Source organism: Schistocerca serialis, chromosome 5 (genome assembly GCF_023864345.2).
Source record: "Schistocerca serialis cubense isolate TAMUIC-IGC-003099 chromosome 5, iqSchSeri2.2, whole genome shotgun sequence".
NCBI classification, from domain to species: Eukaryota; Metazoa; Arthropoda; class Insecta; order Orthoptera; family Acrididae; genus Schistocerca; species Schistocerca serialis.
In genome coordinates this window covers 218,677,775-218,695,880 of record NC_064642.1, presented here as the reverse complement: position 1 = coordinate 218,695,880, position 18,106 = coordinate 218,677,775, and the positions used below count along the sequence as shown (strand labels likewise).

The following is an 18,106-nucleotide window of genomic DNA, read 5'->3' as shown; positions in this document are numbered from 1 at the left end:
ACACAAGCCTTGTACCTCCTTCCTGGTGGAATGACTGGAACTGATCGGCTGTCGGACCCCTCATCTAACAAGGTGCTGCTCATGCATGGTTGTTTACATCTTTGGCCGGGATTAGTGACATCTCTGAACAGTCAAATGGAGTGTGTCTGTGATACAATATCCACAGTCAATGTCTATCTTCAGGAGCTCTGGGAACCAGTGTGATGCAAAACTTTTTTTTATGTGTGTAAATGCTCAGATGGACAAAGGCTACATTTTTTAAATTATGTATGTTATATAAGTATATGTCTGATACCTTGTTAGCAAAAATCTCAAAAAGTTCTTGACTGATATACTTCAAATTTTTACACGACACACTAATAAATATTCGGACTGACATAGGCTCCGTACTTGTTGTAAATATATGTGGTACATAAATACGTATGTGTTACATGAAGAGGAAATGATGTTAGCAAAAATCTCAAAAAGTGCTAGATCAATTTATTTCCTGTTTTTACATGACGCTCTAATAAACTTTCAGATGTACATTTGTTGTATATTCTTTTAAATATATGTAATGAACAAATATATAATATATTAAAGAGGAAACATTGTTAGCAAAAATCTCAAAAAGTTCTTGTCTGCTTTACTTCAAATTGTTTCATCATACACTACAAACATTCGGGCAGATATAGGCTTTATATTTTTTTTAAAACAATGTATATATTTTCTGCTAAAACCAACAGCAAGAAAGGAAATACTGTGTTGTGAAAAAGTGTGGTTTTATTTTCTTTCTTGCAGTCAGTTTAAACTTAGATATCTGGACATTTAAACCACTTGGCAAACTCTTTATGCTTGTGTATAATTTTAAACAAAAATTATATTTTAAAACAGTATTCTGTTTTGTTTTTTCCATCACAGTCAGTTTTAAGAGGAAATTGAAACACTGTATTCATGGATTATCAATTTATGATTAGGATACTACTGTGGAATCTGAATTGTACAAAACTATGCAATTCCACCCATTCACAGATTAGAACTATGAGAAATACTGTCATAGACGCTACTATCCCCATGGACCTAGCAGATGGAGAGGTCTCTCCTGTACCCCTTATACTAATGATCCCAACAAATTTATGCATTCATTTTAAGTGACCACATTTCCCAATCAAGGTTTCATTTGCAGTAACAATAAACAAGGCTCAATGTCAGAGAGAGGAGATGGACAGAGAGCGAGAGGGGGAGAAAATGGACACAGATGGACTAAGAACTAAGAAAGGAGTGGTGAGGAGATGGAGAGAGATTTCTTTCTTTCTTTTTTTTTGGGGGGGGGGGGGGGGGGGAGAGAGAGACAGACAACGAGTGAGGGGAAGAGGAGGAGATGGAGGAGAACATGGACAGAGAGAAGAGAGAAAGGCAGATCAGGATGCATATACAATTCCCATACATATTTAGCAATTTCGAAGCATTGCCAGGTTTATTTGTTACATAAACTGGAATGACTTGACAGAGATTAAGAGCAAACCTACAGGTATTCTCAACAGAACCTGGGAAGCAATATATATAAAGCATGATTAAGAAGGTACAAAAGGAAGAGTCAGGAAACACACATTTGGAATAATCGGACAGTCACGATGCTACAGAGAAATGTTCGTCTTTGGGATGCGGAAAGATTAGGGCTAGAAACTGTGTATACTGTTAAAGATATAAGATGGCGTGTACTCAACTTCACCTACGTATGGGAGAGGTAAAGGGCAGGTGGGCTCACGGAAAGTATGGCATATGCGTAAGTCAGATGAGGTCACAGAAGGAGTGACCTGAACTGTATAATGAATGTGCTGAAGTTTAAAGATTAGGTGACTCTTGTAAGTGATGGCCTATACCTAGGTCAGACGAATCCATGGATGGAAAGTCCTGAACCGTTTTTTATTTATTTTTTTATAGAGGAATTGATAAAGGGACACTTGCACGGAAAAGGTTAGAAGGTATTTACACAGTAGTTGACCATAGAAGAAAGCTTAAGTGCAGCTCTTAAAGAGATAGGAAGCTGTATAGTGACTTCTAGTCACACTGCTGAAGTGTTCTCCAAAACAGTTAAAGGCTAGTAGACTTATCTGGGCATTGGTGACTGTTTGCGAAATTGTAGTGTTTGGTGCCAATTAAACAGTCAACATCTAACTCCTTATGGTAAAAATGAAATTAAACATTTTCTATCTCAATAAATTTGACAAACTTATGCTTTTGTGATCAATGAAACAATGAATATATAAACAAATGGGATGATAGTGCAATAGGAAATATTATATAAAGAGAGATAAAATATGAAATGGAAAAGTCATTAACCAGATTCTAAAATGCAGTGAACTACGGTTCATAGATTACATGTACACCTATATTTGGAACAAAGTATGTTACGTATAACCCTATCCTTTGTCTAAGCAAGCTGAATTGCTTGAAGGGGATTTCTTTTTCTTTAAAAATAAAAAGGGGTAGAAATATGGTGACCAGTATTGAAGTGTGTATAAATTGTTAAGTGAAAATTAATTTCTTGGTGTCTGTAAGTATATAAATTGTTCATAAAGGAATCCAACTTTATTCTACACTACAAAAATGGTACCATACAGAGTGTTTTGGCGCTATTAACTTAAATTACTCAAATTTGGATGTGGAGTGTTTGCGTGTCATGGTCGTCAGTCCGCAACTGAAATGTTTGCCAGTGGTCAAACGGAAAGTGTATTGACTTTTCTACAGTCTGTTGTGGAAAAGTGTGAACAGTATTCTAAAATGCTTAAAAAAATGATGCAAAGCCTTTGCAGCAATCTAGACGGCACTACTAGCAATGAAAGTCATGAACATGTTAGGTCAATGAAACAAGTGCATTGCAGACAGAATGAAAACACGTGTCTTCAAGCAGAAAACAGTCAATGATACAAAGCCTTCATAACAAGTCAGACAGTAAAGCTAATGACAACAGTCATGAACATGTTAGGTCAATGAAGTGCAAACACTGTGAAAACATTTGTCATTCAGCAGTTAATGGTTGTAGAACTAAGGCAGAAATGGGTGCAGGGAAATCTGAAGTACATACAGAACACAGAAGGCCTACATACAGTCATGTGCTTAAAAACACAATGTGCAATACACAGAGTGTGCTGAAGACAGAACTACCTCCAAGTACAGCAAACTTTACAAACAAACATGCGCAGATAAACATGAACTTCAATTCCCAGATTTCCAGATTTAAAATAATGATATACTCTGATAGCCACTGATGTGGCCTTTCTGGAATCTTATGTGATGATTTTCATGTAAATGCTGCTTCCATTGTAAAACCTGGAGCACCTTTGGATGAAATCTCAAGAAACATAAATGCTGAAAATATCTCCAGTTCGTTACAATGCACAATATTATTGGGGGGGTGGGAGGGGGGGGGGGGGGGTGCTAATGATGTATATAAAAATGTAATATTGAAAGCCACTAACGATTTGAAAGAAATGTTGAACTCCACTAAAAGAATACCTGTAATTGTCATAGGACTCCTCGTAGACACGACTTTATAACCACTTCTACTGTGAATGATGTAATCATCAAGGCCAACAGACAGTTTGAAAAGATTTGCAAAGCATTCCAGAACTTACGTTTCTTATCCATAGAGTTCCTTGAGAGAAAGCACTTTACACAACATGGTCTACATCTAAATATTAAGGGTAAGACACCAGTATGCCATAAAATCTGAGACATCATAAATTCAGCAAGGAGAATGACCCCATTATTGTCCCACATCCTTCCTGCCAGTCAACAGCATGCTTCACTGCACAGCAATCATCATCAGAAGCAACAAGACATCCTACGCTACTGACATCAACAACAACAGTGTCAACTAAACCACTTGATAGGCGGGTGATTTTTACTGCTTCAAGCAAAAGAAAAGTGTGACCACCAGGCTACTACAAGGATTATTTATTGAAGACAAGCAGCAACCAAACTCTTGAGGTGAGCAGTATGACAGTTCCCAAGGACAATAAATCATTAGTAATTTTTTACCAGAAGTTCGGGGTATAACTAGTAAAACTGCTGAATTAGAAGTACTTTCGCTTGATCAGCTAAAGGATATTTCAGTTTTTTGTGTGACAGAACATTGGTTAAAGGAACACCAAGCATGTCCTGCTAGAATAACAGGATTTGAAATTATTAGTAGCTTCTGTAGAGAGACTTCTATAGGCGGAGGAATATGCATATCTGTTAAGCAAGGAATTGAATGCTAAGAAATTGGGTTCAGTAACATAAATGACATTGAAAAGTGTTTTAATATTGTGTTTGTGAACTTAAAGAATCCAAAATAATCTTTGTGTGTACATACTGATCCCATCCGGCAACTTTATGGCGTTCTTGGACAGTGTAGAAAAACTCTTTAGTGAATTACGGAATTTTAAAGAAAATATTATTGTAGTTGGAGATTTCAACATAAACCTGTCAAAATGTGTCTAAACTGAACAATTTGCTATATTCACATAATTTATCACCCACTGTCCATGAATACACTAGACTTGGAAAGACCAACTGATCAAACATTTTTTGACTTGCAAACATTTGATCATAATGTAGAAGTGATTGAAACTGGATTTTCAGATCATGAAGCAATAAAATTTAGTGTAAATAATGTACTCAATACAAATCCCAGGAAAAGTGAGAAATACTTCTACAGAAGAGGTATAAATGAGGACAACATTAGAATTTTTAATACATTGTTAAAAAATTCAGACTAGAATTTGGATAAATATGACAATGCAGATATGAAGTTTGAGTCTTTTTTAGCTTGTTACAAGTATAACTATGAAACAGCATTCTCTCTAAAGAACATTAATGTAAAAACCAGAACTAACACTTGGACAACACAGGGGATAAGAAAATCTTCAGAGCTGAAACAGTATGTAAACTATTACAGAAAAGTGTACAAGAAAGTCATTACAGCAGCAAAAAACTAAAGCAACGATTCATACATTAAAAAAAACATGGATAGCAAAAAATGAAATCAGTTTCGAATGTGATAAATACAAACTCCGGCAGAATCAAAGCAAACACCAACATTGTTCTTAAAAGTGAAGGCAAAGCTATAATGGTCCTTTACAAATTGCCACTATAATCAATAACCACTAGACAAGTTTAGTGCAAAATCTTATAATAAATCAAAGTCACATAAAAGTTAATTATAACATCTCTGTAAATCCTAAAACTTTGGTTTTGCATCCTGTAATAGTACAAGAGGCAGACAATGCAATCAGCAAACTAAAAACTAAATTTTCCTGTGGTTCAGATGTCATTCCTGACAAAGTCATTCAACACAGCAAATATATTGTTCCTCGGCTCATTGATATAATTAATGTTTCTTTCAGCACTGGTACTTTCCATAAAGAAGTTAAGCCATCAACAATAAAACCAGTATGTAGAAAAAGTGATTCTTATGATGTAAAAAGCTACAGACCCTTACCAAAGTTGTCTTGTTTCTCAAAAATTGTTGAAAGTATAATGTACGAAAGACTCTACTTTTTTGAACAAATGTGGAATATTTGCCAATGAACAAAATGGTTTTAGAAAAAACAGATCAAGTGAAACTGCTACATACAATTTCCTAAAACTTGTTCTAAATTCCATTTATCATAATGAAATGAACTGTGGATTGTTTTAGACTTATCTAAGGCATTTGATGTTATTCATCAAAAAATTTTGCTTGAAAAACTATACTGCTGTGGAGTTCGTGGCACTGCTCGTATGTGGTTTAAATTGTACTTACGTGCTACATACCAGAAGTGGAAATAGTTCATGATGGTAAATCATCCTTATCAGGATATGAGAAAGTTACTCATGGAGTACCCCAAGGATCAGTGTTGGGACCCCTGTTGTTCTTGATATTCATAAATGACTTACCAAGTTACTTAACACAAACCGACGCTGCACTGTTTGCTGATGATACTAGTCTCTTTGTTAAAGCTCAGAATGTGACTGACTTACACAAAAAACAGAAACAACAAATGATAAAGTAATTAAATCGTCTATTTATTAATACTTCAAATAACATAATCCCTAACATGATAGTGAAGTTAAGCACGCATGAAATACTACAAGCTTCAAATACTAAATTTTTTAGGGATTTGGTTAGATGAGCATCTTGAATGGGATAAACATATAGAATGACTCAATAAAAAACTAAGTAAATGCTGTTATTACTAAGAAGTGCAGTGAAGAAACAGTGATGAGTGCCTATCATGCATGGTCTATTGAGATATGGTCTCATGTTCTGCAAAACACTCCTTTAATATTCAGAAATGAGCGATAAGAATTATAAAAGGGATTGCACCTACGGAATCCTGTACAGAAATATTTAAAGAACTGAAAGTTATGACACTTCCATCTATTTATATCTATGAAAGTACATGCTTTTTTAAATTCTATCCCTAGCTCTTTTCCTCGAACTGTGATTACCATGACACAGAACTGACTTCCATAGAGAAGTACGAAAGAAATCACTGTATCAAAAAAGTGTACTACATCGTCCCAAAATTTTTTTTTAGTGCCCTTTTCCTTAAGACTTAAAAAGATACCAAAGCTGCAAATTTTTAAAAATGAGCTTATGAAAATACTTATAAATGAAAGCTTTTACAGTGTTGATGACTGTAAATTTTACAAATTTGAAGACATCCATTACTTAAGTTAAACATAGCCATGTGTCATTGGATATAACGTAAACTTAGAATTTGTTTGGTTTATGTATTGGGTTGTCTGCATGATTTTATACGTATCTGTATGATTTGCTTTTTTTATATACTTAATTATTTGCACGCGTTGTATAGAGACACTATTATTTAAGTTTTTTTGTGTTAACGTATGACACGTTCTATATCATTGTACACGATAAAATGGATGATCAACAAATAAATAAATCTTAAGGAACTCTACATACTGGTAGTAGTACTAGTAATAATAAAAATAATAATAATAATATAAATGAAAGTACCTATTGTTATTTAAAGAATATTTTTTTTAATGTTATGAGATATTGTAATTAGTTTAGTAAGTTGGGTTACATGACATCCTTCATTTCAGTGGGAGCATCTGTGATGTAACATAGTGATTCTATGGTACAACATGTTCCACTTGTAAGCACTTAGGCTGATGAAAGGTGTTTGTGGAAAGTGAAAACGTAGTTTATGTAGTAGTTAAGTGTGGAACATCTCATTGTGCACACCATGGTTTGATGCATGTGCAAGTGGATGCAAAAGGAAGTCATCTCAGCATATTGAGAAGGTGCAATGTTGAATGCGCATCTCCACCTGCTGCGGAGGTCCATTAATACTTTGGTGACCTGGAATAGTAATGCCTCTGAAGTAAAAGAGAAAAAGGGTGTGAGAAAGAATGTTAATGGCTGAACAAATGAAGAATACTTGAGAACTGTCATTCGAGTATCTAATGCCAAACCAGTACAGCTGTTGTGAGCTATGATACATTAGTGATCTGTATTACCAGCAGTTGTAAAAGTAATTGTATAGAGAAGACACTGCAATTACAATGCAGAAGAACTGTTGCAAAACAGTTTATGTCATTTAGTAACTTGACTCGATTGGAGGTGTCTTTCAGCACCTGCCCCAACTGCAAAAGGTGAAGTCACATGGCACGGTCTAGTGGCACTGCATAGCAGGACCACTCAAGCAGTTAACTTCAAGAACCATGACCACAAGTTATTTTTTTATGTTTGCCGTCAACTCTATTTGGTAAAAATATTGCACAATAGTAGTCTGCAGGAGTTCTTTAATGACTTTTTCTCTTTTGGCAATAAAACACAGTCTTTGGTTTGCCTTCAATATTTTTTTCTGCTCATTCCAGGTCAAGCTATGAATAAATGTATTTCCTAGATATTTTTCTGAATTTGCATCATTTACCATGTAGCAGAACTTCAATGGTATTCTCTTACTTCTCACATGGAAGACCTCACACATTCTATTACTCAGAGCCAATAGATGTTTTTTTGTGCCACTGAGATATCTTGTGTAAATGATTTTGTGATACATTTTGATGTTCTTTTGACTTCAATAGATGGCAAATGACATTATCTGAATTATTTACATAGATTTTGAACAAGAAATGACCCATCACAGTTCCTTGGGAAATGCCAGCTACAATTATTGTTTCAGATACTAATTCCCATCAGTTACTTCATCATGTGAATATCCTAACAGGGAAACATGGCTACAATCACACAGCTGCAATTATATCCCATAGATACACAGTTTTATTAAATACCGTTTATAAGAAAAGATGTACAAAAGCCTTCTTTAGGTATATCCACTTGAGATCTTCTCTCAATAACGCTGATGCTTTCATGCAAATAGAGAGGCATTTGTTTCTCATAACAATGAGATTTTTTGAACTAATGCTGGTATGTCATTTCCTTTGAGATAACTTAATGTTTGAACAAATCTAGGTTCCGAAGTTCCACTACAAACCACTGTTTACATACAATGTCATTAGTCACCTAACTAAAACCACAGGCATGTGAATAGTTCAGATTTCAGAAATACTGCCCCCTCTTTCCCCAAAAGTTTTACATCTTAAATAAGCCACTCAGTGACAAATGAACAGAGAGAGCCTGTCATAGCTGTTTTGGCCAGCCAATGTTTTGTGATGTACATCATGAGATACACACATACCTCACTTCTATGTTTCATAATATTGTGACCTAACATGATGGTCATATTCACTGTTAGGTTTCATGACACAAAATACATAAAAACAAAAAAATCAAAGTTACAAATGATCTGATACAGCAGAGGGGCAAGAGGTGTGAAATTGCACATTAAAACAAGAAGAACTGTGTACACCCACACTGGGTAATGTGTCCAACTGATTCACCTCAAATAATTATTGACTTGTTACAGATATTTGTAGTCTCTTTGTACCTTTATCATTAGTGATCAGGTGCACATGAAAGAAAGACTAACATCTTTTTTCAACTTAATTGTCTCCTTTTTCATGGGATTAATAGCATATTATAAGAAACAAATTCAGTGATATACCTCTTTTGCTGGTCTGAAAAAGAAATTGCATAGTAATAATGGCTTTAACAGCAGCAGAAAATATTACAAAGGAAACAGAGTAAGCTAAGGAAAGAGAATATCAGAGAGAGAATTTAGAAAACAAATCCAGTCCTCAAAGGTAAAGGGATGTAAATGCCATACCCAAGAGGCAAAGGGATTCAAGTATAATTTCAGCAGTTTTGGCATTAGACCATATTTGTAATACCCCCTGAATTTGTTGATGTTCAGCTCACCGAATTCTCCCTCAAAGTACATTCTGAAGTTGCTCCACTGTTTGCATTACTACAGTTGCTTTCTCCAATTTCCAGTTTCAAGTGATGTAATGACCCAGCAACAATCTGAAAACAAATATGTGTAGTCAAAGAGTCCAGAAACTTAGCTTTACACAAAAATGTGTAGTTTTATTACATGGTCTACTACTATTACTGTCTATCGGTTACATTAATGACTATCGAAGAATAACTGATGACTGTTACTTACAAGCTGTATAAACAGAGGCCTATCATCATTTTACCACGCAAACAAACAAGTATCATCATCATCATCATCATCATCATCATCATATACAAATAAAATTGCCATACTGAACTAAACATACAGAGAAATGACTAATAATTAAAATTCTGAGTTTTTAAAGGACAATAGACCAAACATGGAATGATAATGACTGTTGCTGTAGACTATTCAGTATTCTTGGCTTATTTACAGTTGGACACAAATATCAGACACAATACGTAAAGAACATAACACACACACACACACACACACACACACACACACACACACACACACACGAGACCACAGCCTCTGGCTGCCAAGGTTAGACCGTGAGCAGCACCACATCGCCAGAGAAGCAAACTGGGGAGGTAGTGGTAAGGAGAAGGCTGGGAAGGGAGAGGGAGAGATAGCAGGATAGGGTTGAGTGACTGTAAAGTGCTTCTTGTGGGAGCACACAGGGACAAGGTAGTGAGGGGCAGGGCATCTAGGTGCCGTCAGGAGGTTAGTTGTAGGGTAGGGTAGGGGGGAGAGGCAGCAGGAAAGGAGAGAAGTGAAAAGACTGTGGGTGTGTTGGTGGAACAAGAGTGCTGTGAAGTGATGGATTGGGAATAGAGAAGGCGACAGGCGGGTAAACGACATTTATTAACAAAGGTTGAGGCCAGGAAGCTTATGGGAATGTACGATATACTGTAGAGAGAGTTCCTACCTGCACAGTTCAGAAAAGCTGATGTTAGTGGGAAGGATCTATGAAGTTAAAAATAATCTTACCTGAGACTGTGCTCTGAGAATCTGAACCAAGATAAGTTTGTCATCTGAATTTTGCCGATTATTGATTTCAGTCACGGCAAATGCTGCAGCACTTTTTATGTCAACATTCTCAGTGTCAGAATCAAAAAGACCTCCTAGTAGAGTTATGTCAGGTGCCTGTAAGTTCAGTTTTGTTAGAAAAAATTGTAAGAACTTGGAAAAATTGTTCATATATTTACCTTACGATGAAGCTATTTGGAGACCATAAACAGAGAGATGTAGGTCATAGATATGATAGGAGCGGAGAGGGGGAGGGAGAGAGAGATATATATATCAATAGATAGATAGATAGATAGAGAGAGAGAGACAGACAGAGAGAGAGAGAGAGAGAGAGAGAGAGAGAGAGAGAGAGAGAGCAACCACAAATGGGAAGAGAGACGAGGGGGTGGCCTAGGTAGTCCACATTAAGGTATTTAGTGTTTAGCAATTAGAAGTCTATAAAACAGCTGATGCCATAGGCTTATCAAGAGGTAGAATATGATACACTTGGTGAACTGACAAGGAGAAATCTTTCTGAGCAAAATTTACGAGTATGTCAAACTTTCTCCATGTAATGTGTGTGTGTGTGTGTGTGTGTGTGTGTGTGTGTGTGTGTGTTACAATTTGTTTGATCTGTACAGGAATTGATTCTTAAGGGTACAACACACAAATGAAATACTGATATCTCATATTAATTAGGTACCTATATTTCATGTTAAATTAATGAAACAAAGACATAAGAATACATACAAACAGTCAGTCGAATTTATCGTTTATGTTTACTTCTAACTTACGGATCATGTTTACATTTATCAGTACTTATGATTTTGGATGGGGTCCACCTTTAGCAATACACAATTTTGTTTTATATCCCAAACATGTTTCACTACAGTTGCAGCCATCATCAGTGGGCTTTTATTTTATGGCTTTCTACCACATGGCATGGTTTTCCTGAGGCATTATGTTTTTATAGTACCTGTTTTCTTTCACAGTTTGTCATGCTTTCTTTTTTCCTCATCTTCTTCACAGTGAAATTCTGTATATTGAGCTGTTTACAAGCTGTAAAAACATCTTGTCCTCACAACTGGTAAACAGTGAAACAGTGATTGTGACAACTCAATATACAGTAAGAAGATGACGAAAAGAGGAAACATGATGAACTGTGAAACAAAACAGGCAGTATAAAAACATAATACCTCAGGAAAACCATACCATTTGGTAAAAAGCCATAAAATAAAAGCCCACCGATGATGCTGCAACCGCAGTGAAACATGTTTGGGATATAGAACAAAATTGTGTTTTGCTCAAGGTGGACTCCATCCAAAAACAAATGTATTGTTAAAACAAGCACAGACAAAAGAGCTTCAAGCTCAAGATGATCAGTACTCACTGTTCGTCTCGTCCTTGCTGACTTTGCAGTGCAATCAACTTGTGTAACCTCTCTCTTTTTTAGCCATGGCCTGTCCCATACTTTTACAGTACAGATTTGGTTGTTCTGAAATGATATAAACAAGAAAAAATAACAGAATGAAATATATAATAAACAGGCCCATACTTAGCGAATGAGTGTGGGGGAACATGTGTCAGAATCCTGCACCACCACTCACAGCAAGGCTCTAGTGGAAGTGATTTTTTGCAGTTCTGCAAATGAAGCATCAAATTGTGTATGTGGCAGACTGTTATGACTGATAGGACAGAGTCATCTTAGGTTTGTATTGTTGTAGTTTAAGGGAAGGGAGAGTGTGAAACGTGGTGCCAGCACATAGCCAACACTCTTGAATAGCACCAAGAGGGGCTTGGGGCTTAATATCCCCATCCGATGGACAGATGATCAACAGTGTCATGTGCCGTCTCTTCGTGAGAAACTGCGGAGAGGTTTGGAATTTAACCCAGGACATTGGTAGAGAGACTGGTGATCAGAATCTTTACACCACCACCTCTCCCCCCCTTCGTGAACAAATACTGGCAGTGAAAATTTCATTTACTAAACGAATTTGAACAGGCTTACCTCCAACTGCAGCACCACTGCAAAGGCATGCATTACTGATCTCAGCTATAGAGGTGGTTAACACAATGAAAATGCAGCAATAAATAGGTTTCATAGCTGCTGTAATACAATGCAAAGGCACATGACACTGGTAAACATTTGGGCTCATATCCAACAGTATAATGATTTTGTTTGCAGCCAAACAAAGGGAAGTTCCGCACATTTTTCAACCCAATTTTTGAAGAGATATTTGCACAAGTGGCCACTTAAGCAATAGGTAAGGCAATAAATGGACAACTGTAGCGAAGTCCTCCAAGACACTTAAATATCTCTTATTTTTACAGTGACAATACATTCAGATTTCCTAAAACATTGTAAGAGTTGAAAAAAAGGTACAGGAGGATACAGTTTGCTGAAAGGAAATTAAAGTTGTATTGGAAAACATAGACAAGTATAACGACATACAAATCGGAGATGGGAGGTGATTCGATCTGCTACCCCTGTTTATTAGGTTTATCTGACAACTTTACTTCAATAGAGTCCTTAATTAAGCAGCCCCAGAAACTTGGTGTTTGCAACACAATACTGGTCTCACTGTATTCTGTTTCATGATTACATTCAAGGCAGTGCTCAGTGACAGCTGATAGATTAGATTAGATTAATATTTGTTCCATAGATCATGAATACGACACTTCGTAATGATGTGGAACGTGTCAGGTTAATAAAAAATGTCTGTACAAGATATTACATTACACAAAATATTGCATGACACTAATGTTGTTGCAGTCAGATGTGTCACTGATGTTCCTTGGCTCTCTCCTCAACTGTTTTAACAGAGGGGGCAACAACTATTCCTCGATATGTTAGTTAAGTGGAAAACAGACAGATACCTAGCCCACAGGGTGTACAGAAAACCTATGCACACTGACCTTTATCTACATGCCTCAAGCTGTCACCATCCATTGCAAAGAAATTTAGTGCTTAAGACTTTTGGTCCATAGAGCTCGATCAATTTCAGATAAGGAGAGCTTTGCTGAAGAATTTCACCACCTATGAATAGTGAATCAAGAATCATGAAAGAAGGTTGTATACATGGAAGAGGCCTGGAGATACTGGAAGGTTTCAGATAGATTATATGATGATAAGACAGATAAAACCAGGTTTTAAATTGTAAGAGATTCCCAGGGGCAGATGTGGACTCTGACCACAATCTATTGGTTATGAACTGTAGATTAAAACTGAAGAAACTGCAAAAAGGTGGGAATTTAAGGAGATGGGACCTGGATAAACTGACAGAACCAGAGGTTGTAGAGAGTTTCAGGAAAGAGCATAAGGGAACAATTGACAGGAATGGGGGAAAGAAATACAGTAGAAGAAGAATGGGTAGCTTTGAGGAATGAAATAGTGAAGGCAGCAGAGGATCAAGTAGGTAAAAAGATGAGGGCTAGTAGAAATCCTTGGGTAACAGAAGAGATACTGAATTCAATTGACGAAAGGAGAAAATATAAAAATGCAGTAAATGAAGCAGGTAAAGAGGAATACCAATGTCTCAAAAATGAGATTGATAGGAAGTGCAAAATGGCTAAGCAGGGATGGCTAGAGGACAAATGTAGGGATATAGAGGCTTATCTCATTAGGGGTAAGATAGATACTGCCTACAGTAAAATTAGAGAGACCTTTGGAGAAAAGAGAACCACCTGTATGAATATCAAGAGCTCAGATGGAAAGCCAGTTCTAGGAAAAGTAGGGAAAGCAGAAAGGGGGAAGGAGTATATAGAGGGTCTATACAAGGCAGATGTACCTGAGGACAATATAATGGAAATGGAAGAGCATAAAGATGAAATGGGAGATATGATACTGTGTGAAGAGTTTGAGGGAGCACTGAAAGATATAAGTCGAAACAAGGCCCCAGGAGTAGACAACATTCCATTAGAACTACTGACGGCCTTGGGAGAGCCAGCCCTAACAAAACTCTACCATCTGGTGGGCAAGATGCATGAGACAGTCGAAATACCCTCAGACTTCAAGAAGAATAAAATAATTCCAATCCCAAACAAACCAGGTGTTGACAGATGTGAAAATTACTGAACTATCACATTAATAAGTCACGGCTGCAAATTACTAACACCAATTCTTTACAGACGAATGGAAAAACAGGTAGAAGCCAACCTCGGGGAAGATCAGTTTGGATTCTGTAGAAATGTTGGGACACATGAGGCAATACTGACCGTACAACTTATCTTAGAAGATAGATTAACGAAAGGCAAACCCACGTTTCTAGCATTTGTAGACTTAGAGCAAGCTTTTGACAAGGTTGTCTGGAATACTCTCTTTCAAATTCTAAAGGTGGCAGTGGTCAAATACAGGGACCGAAAGGCTGTTTACAAAATGTACAGAAACCAGATGGCCAGCAGGTGTGGCCGAGGGGTTATAGGCGCTTCAGTCTGGAACCGCGTGACCGCTATGGTCACAGGTTCGAATCCTGCCTTGGGCACGGATGAGTGTGATGTCCTTAGATTAGTTAGGTTTAAGTAGTTCTAAGTTCTAGGGGACTGATGACCTCAGATGTTAAGTCCCATAGTGCTGGAGCAATTTGAGAAACCAGATGGCAGCTATAAGAGTCGAGGGGGCATGAAAGGGAAGCAGTGGTTGGGAAGAGAGAGAGAGAGAGACAGGGTTGTAGCCTATACCCGATGTTATTCAATCTGTATATTGCGCAAGCAGTAAAGGAAACAAAAGAAAAATTTGCAGTAGGAATTAAAATCCATGGAGAAGAAATAAAAACTTGGTAGTTTGCCGATGGCATTGTAATTCTGTCAGAGAAAGCAAAGGACCTGGAAGAGCAGTTGAACGGAATGGACAGTGTCTTGAAAGGAGAATATAAGATGAACATCAACAGAAGGAAAATGACGATAATGTAATGTAGTCAAATTAAATCGGGTGATGCTGAGGGAATTAAATTAAGAAATGATACACTTAAAGTAGCAGATGAGTTATGCTATTTGGGGAGCAAAATAACTGATGACTGTTGAAGAAGAGAGGATATAAAATGTAGGCTTGCAATGGCAAGTTCTGAAGAAGAGAAATTTGTTAACATTGAGTATAGATCTAAGTGTCAGAAAGTCTTTTCTGAAAGTATTTGTGTGGAGTGTAGCCATGTATGGAAGTGAAACGTGGACGATAAATAGTGTAGACAAGAAGAGAATAGAAGCTTTCAAAATGTGGTGCTACAGAAGAATGCTGAAGATTAGATGGGTAGACCACACAACTAATGAGGAGGTATTGAATAGAACTGGGGAGAAGAGAAATTTGTAGCACACCTTGACTAGAAGAAGGGATCGGTTGGTAGGACATGTTCTGAGGACTTTTGTCGCCAAGCAGTGTGTCAGCAGTGCGCAAGTGACAAGTGGCTTATTTAGCATTCATATATGTGTTGTAGTCAAGTTGAAAATTTTTTGAGTGTTCTTAGTGCAGTCATTTAGTTAAATCCGTCAAATCATTGTGTAGTTTCGTATTTAGCAGGGGCAGATTTGCATTTTAATATCTGTGACGTGTAAAGTCGCATAGTCTGTCTTTTTTTTGTTTCTTTCAAATAGTCTTTGTACGCTACTGACAGTACAGTTAGCCTTCTGCCGCCGTGCAGTGTGTCAGCAGTGCGCAAGTAGCATAATTACTGCATTTACTAGGCAGTCTTGTATTTTAATAACAGTTAAAATTTTGTGTCGAATTGTGTGCGGTGTCTGTAGATTAGTTCAGACGTTCTTTGCACAACAGTATTTTCATGGATAGGGACTGCGACTGCCGTGTTCGGATGTGGGCTGAGTTGGCGTCCCTTCGCTCCCAGCATCAGGCAGTGTTGGCTTCGGTCACACAGCTTGAGGCTGTTGCCAATGGGCATCACTGTAGGGGTCCGGATGGTGGTTTGTCGGGGACGGCCGGCTCGACCCGCGCATCCCCCGATCAGACTACGGCTGTGGCTGCCCAGGATACTGCCCACATTGAAGCTGGCCCCTCACCCGTGGTACAGTGGGAGGTCATCTCGAGGTGTGGCAGTGGGCTAAAGACATTCCGGAGGGCTGAACGGAAAGTCTCTCCAGTTTGTCTGACAAACTGGTTTCAGGCTCTGTATCCAGCTGATACTGATCTCCAGCCGGACATGGCTGCTTGTCCTGTTCCAGAGGTTGCCCTTCAGTCTGCAAGATCCGGGCAGTTACAGAGGGTGGGCTTACTGGTAGTTGGGAGCTCCAACGTCAGGCTCGTAATGGGGCCCCTAAGGGATATGGCTGCAAGAGAGGGGAAGAAAACCAATGGGCACCCCGTGTGCATACCAGGGGGGGAGTCATTCCAGATGTGGAAAGGGTCCTTCCGGATTCCATGAAGGGTACAGGGTGCACCCATCTGCAAGTGGTCGCTCATATCGGCACCAATGATGTGTGTCGCTATGGATTGGAGGAAATCCTCTCTGGCCTCCAGCGGCTATCTGATTTGGTGAAGACTGCCAGTCTCTCTAGAGGGATGAAAGCAGAGCTCACCATCTGCGGCATCGTCAACAGGACAGACTGCGGACCTTTGGCAAGGAACCGAGTGGAGGGTCTGAATCAGAGGCTGAGACACTTCTGTGACCGTGAGGCTGCAGATTCCTCGACTTGTGCCATAGGGTGGTGGGGTTTCGGGTTCCGCTGGATAGGTCAGGAATCCACTACACACAGCAAGTGGCTACACGGGTAGAAGGCGTTGTGTGGTGTGGACTGGGCGGTTTATTAGGTTAGATGGCCTCGGGCAAGTACAGAAAGGGCAACAGCCTCGAAGGGTGTGGGGCAAAGTCAAGACATGCACGGACCAAGCAGCAATTGGTATTGTAATTGTAAACTGTCGAAGCTGCGTTGGTAAAGTACCGGAACTTCAAGTGCTGATAGAAAGCACCGAAGCTGAAATCGTTATAGGTACGGAAAGCTGGCTGAAGCCAGGGATAAATTCTGCTGAAATTTTTACAAATGCACAGAAGGTGTTGCATGCAACCAGTAGTGGTGTGTTTGTCGCTGTTAGCAGTAGTTTATCCTGTAGTGAAATAGAAGTAGATAGTTCCCGTGAATTATTATGGGTGGAGGTTATACTCAACAAGCGAGCTAGATTAATAATTGGCTCCTTTTACTGACCTCCCGACTCAGTAGCATTAGTGGCAGAACTGATAAAATCTGGAATACATTTCACATAAATTTCCTCAGCATGTTATAGTCTTAGGTGGAGATTTCAATTTACCAGATATAGACTGGGACACTCAGATGTTTAGGATGGGTGGTAGGGACAGAGCATCGAGTGACATTATACTGAGTGCACTATCCGAAAATTACCTCGAGCAATTACACAGGTTTCGAGAGGGTGCGTTTCTGGATGAGGTATCTAATATATTGCTTCCCCCTACTTATACCTCCCAAGGAGATCACGAATGTAAAATTAGAGATTCGAGCGTGCACGGAGGCTTTCCAGCAGTTCCAGCAGTCGTTCTTCCCCGCGAACCATACGTAACTGGAACAGGAAAGGGAGGTAACGACAGCGGCACGTAAAGTGACCTCCACCACACACCGTTGGGTGGCTTGCGGAGTATAAATGTAGATGTTGATGTAGATGTAGGCATCAAGAGATCTCCAATTTAGTATTGGAGAGCAGTGTGGAGGGTAAAAATCATAGAGGGAGACCAAGAGATGAATACACTAAGCAGATTCAGAAGGATGTAGGTTGCAGTAGGTACTGGGAGATGATGAAGCTT

The 18,106-nt window shown here is 38.4% G+C and overlaps 1 protein-coding gene across 1 annotated transcript in view; it reads right to left on the bottom strand.

Moving 5' to 3' along the window:
- The window catches only part of LOC126481664 (uncharacterized), a 190,132-nt gene that overhangs the window by 57,100 nt on the left and 114,926 nt on the right, over positions 1-18,106 (bottom strand). The window contains exons 10-12 of the mRNA XM_050105592.1: positions 11,743-11,847; positions 10,335-10,490; positions 9,302-9,406 (exon numbers count right to left, since the gene is read on the bottom strand). Coding sequence (XP_049961549.1) covers positions 9,302-9,406; positions 10,335-10,490; positions 11,743-11,847 — 366 coding nt within the window. The remainder of the gene's footprint in view (positions 1-9,301; positions 9,407-10,334; positions 10,491-11,742; positions 11,848-18,106) is intronic.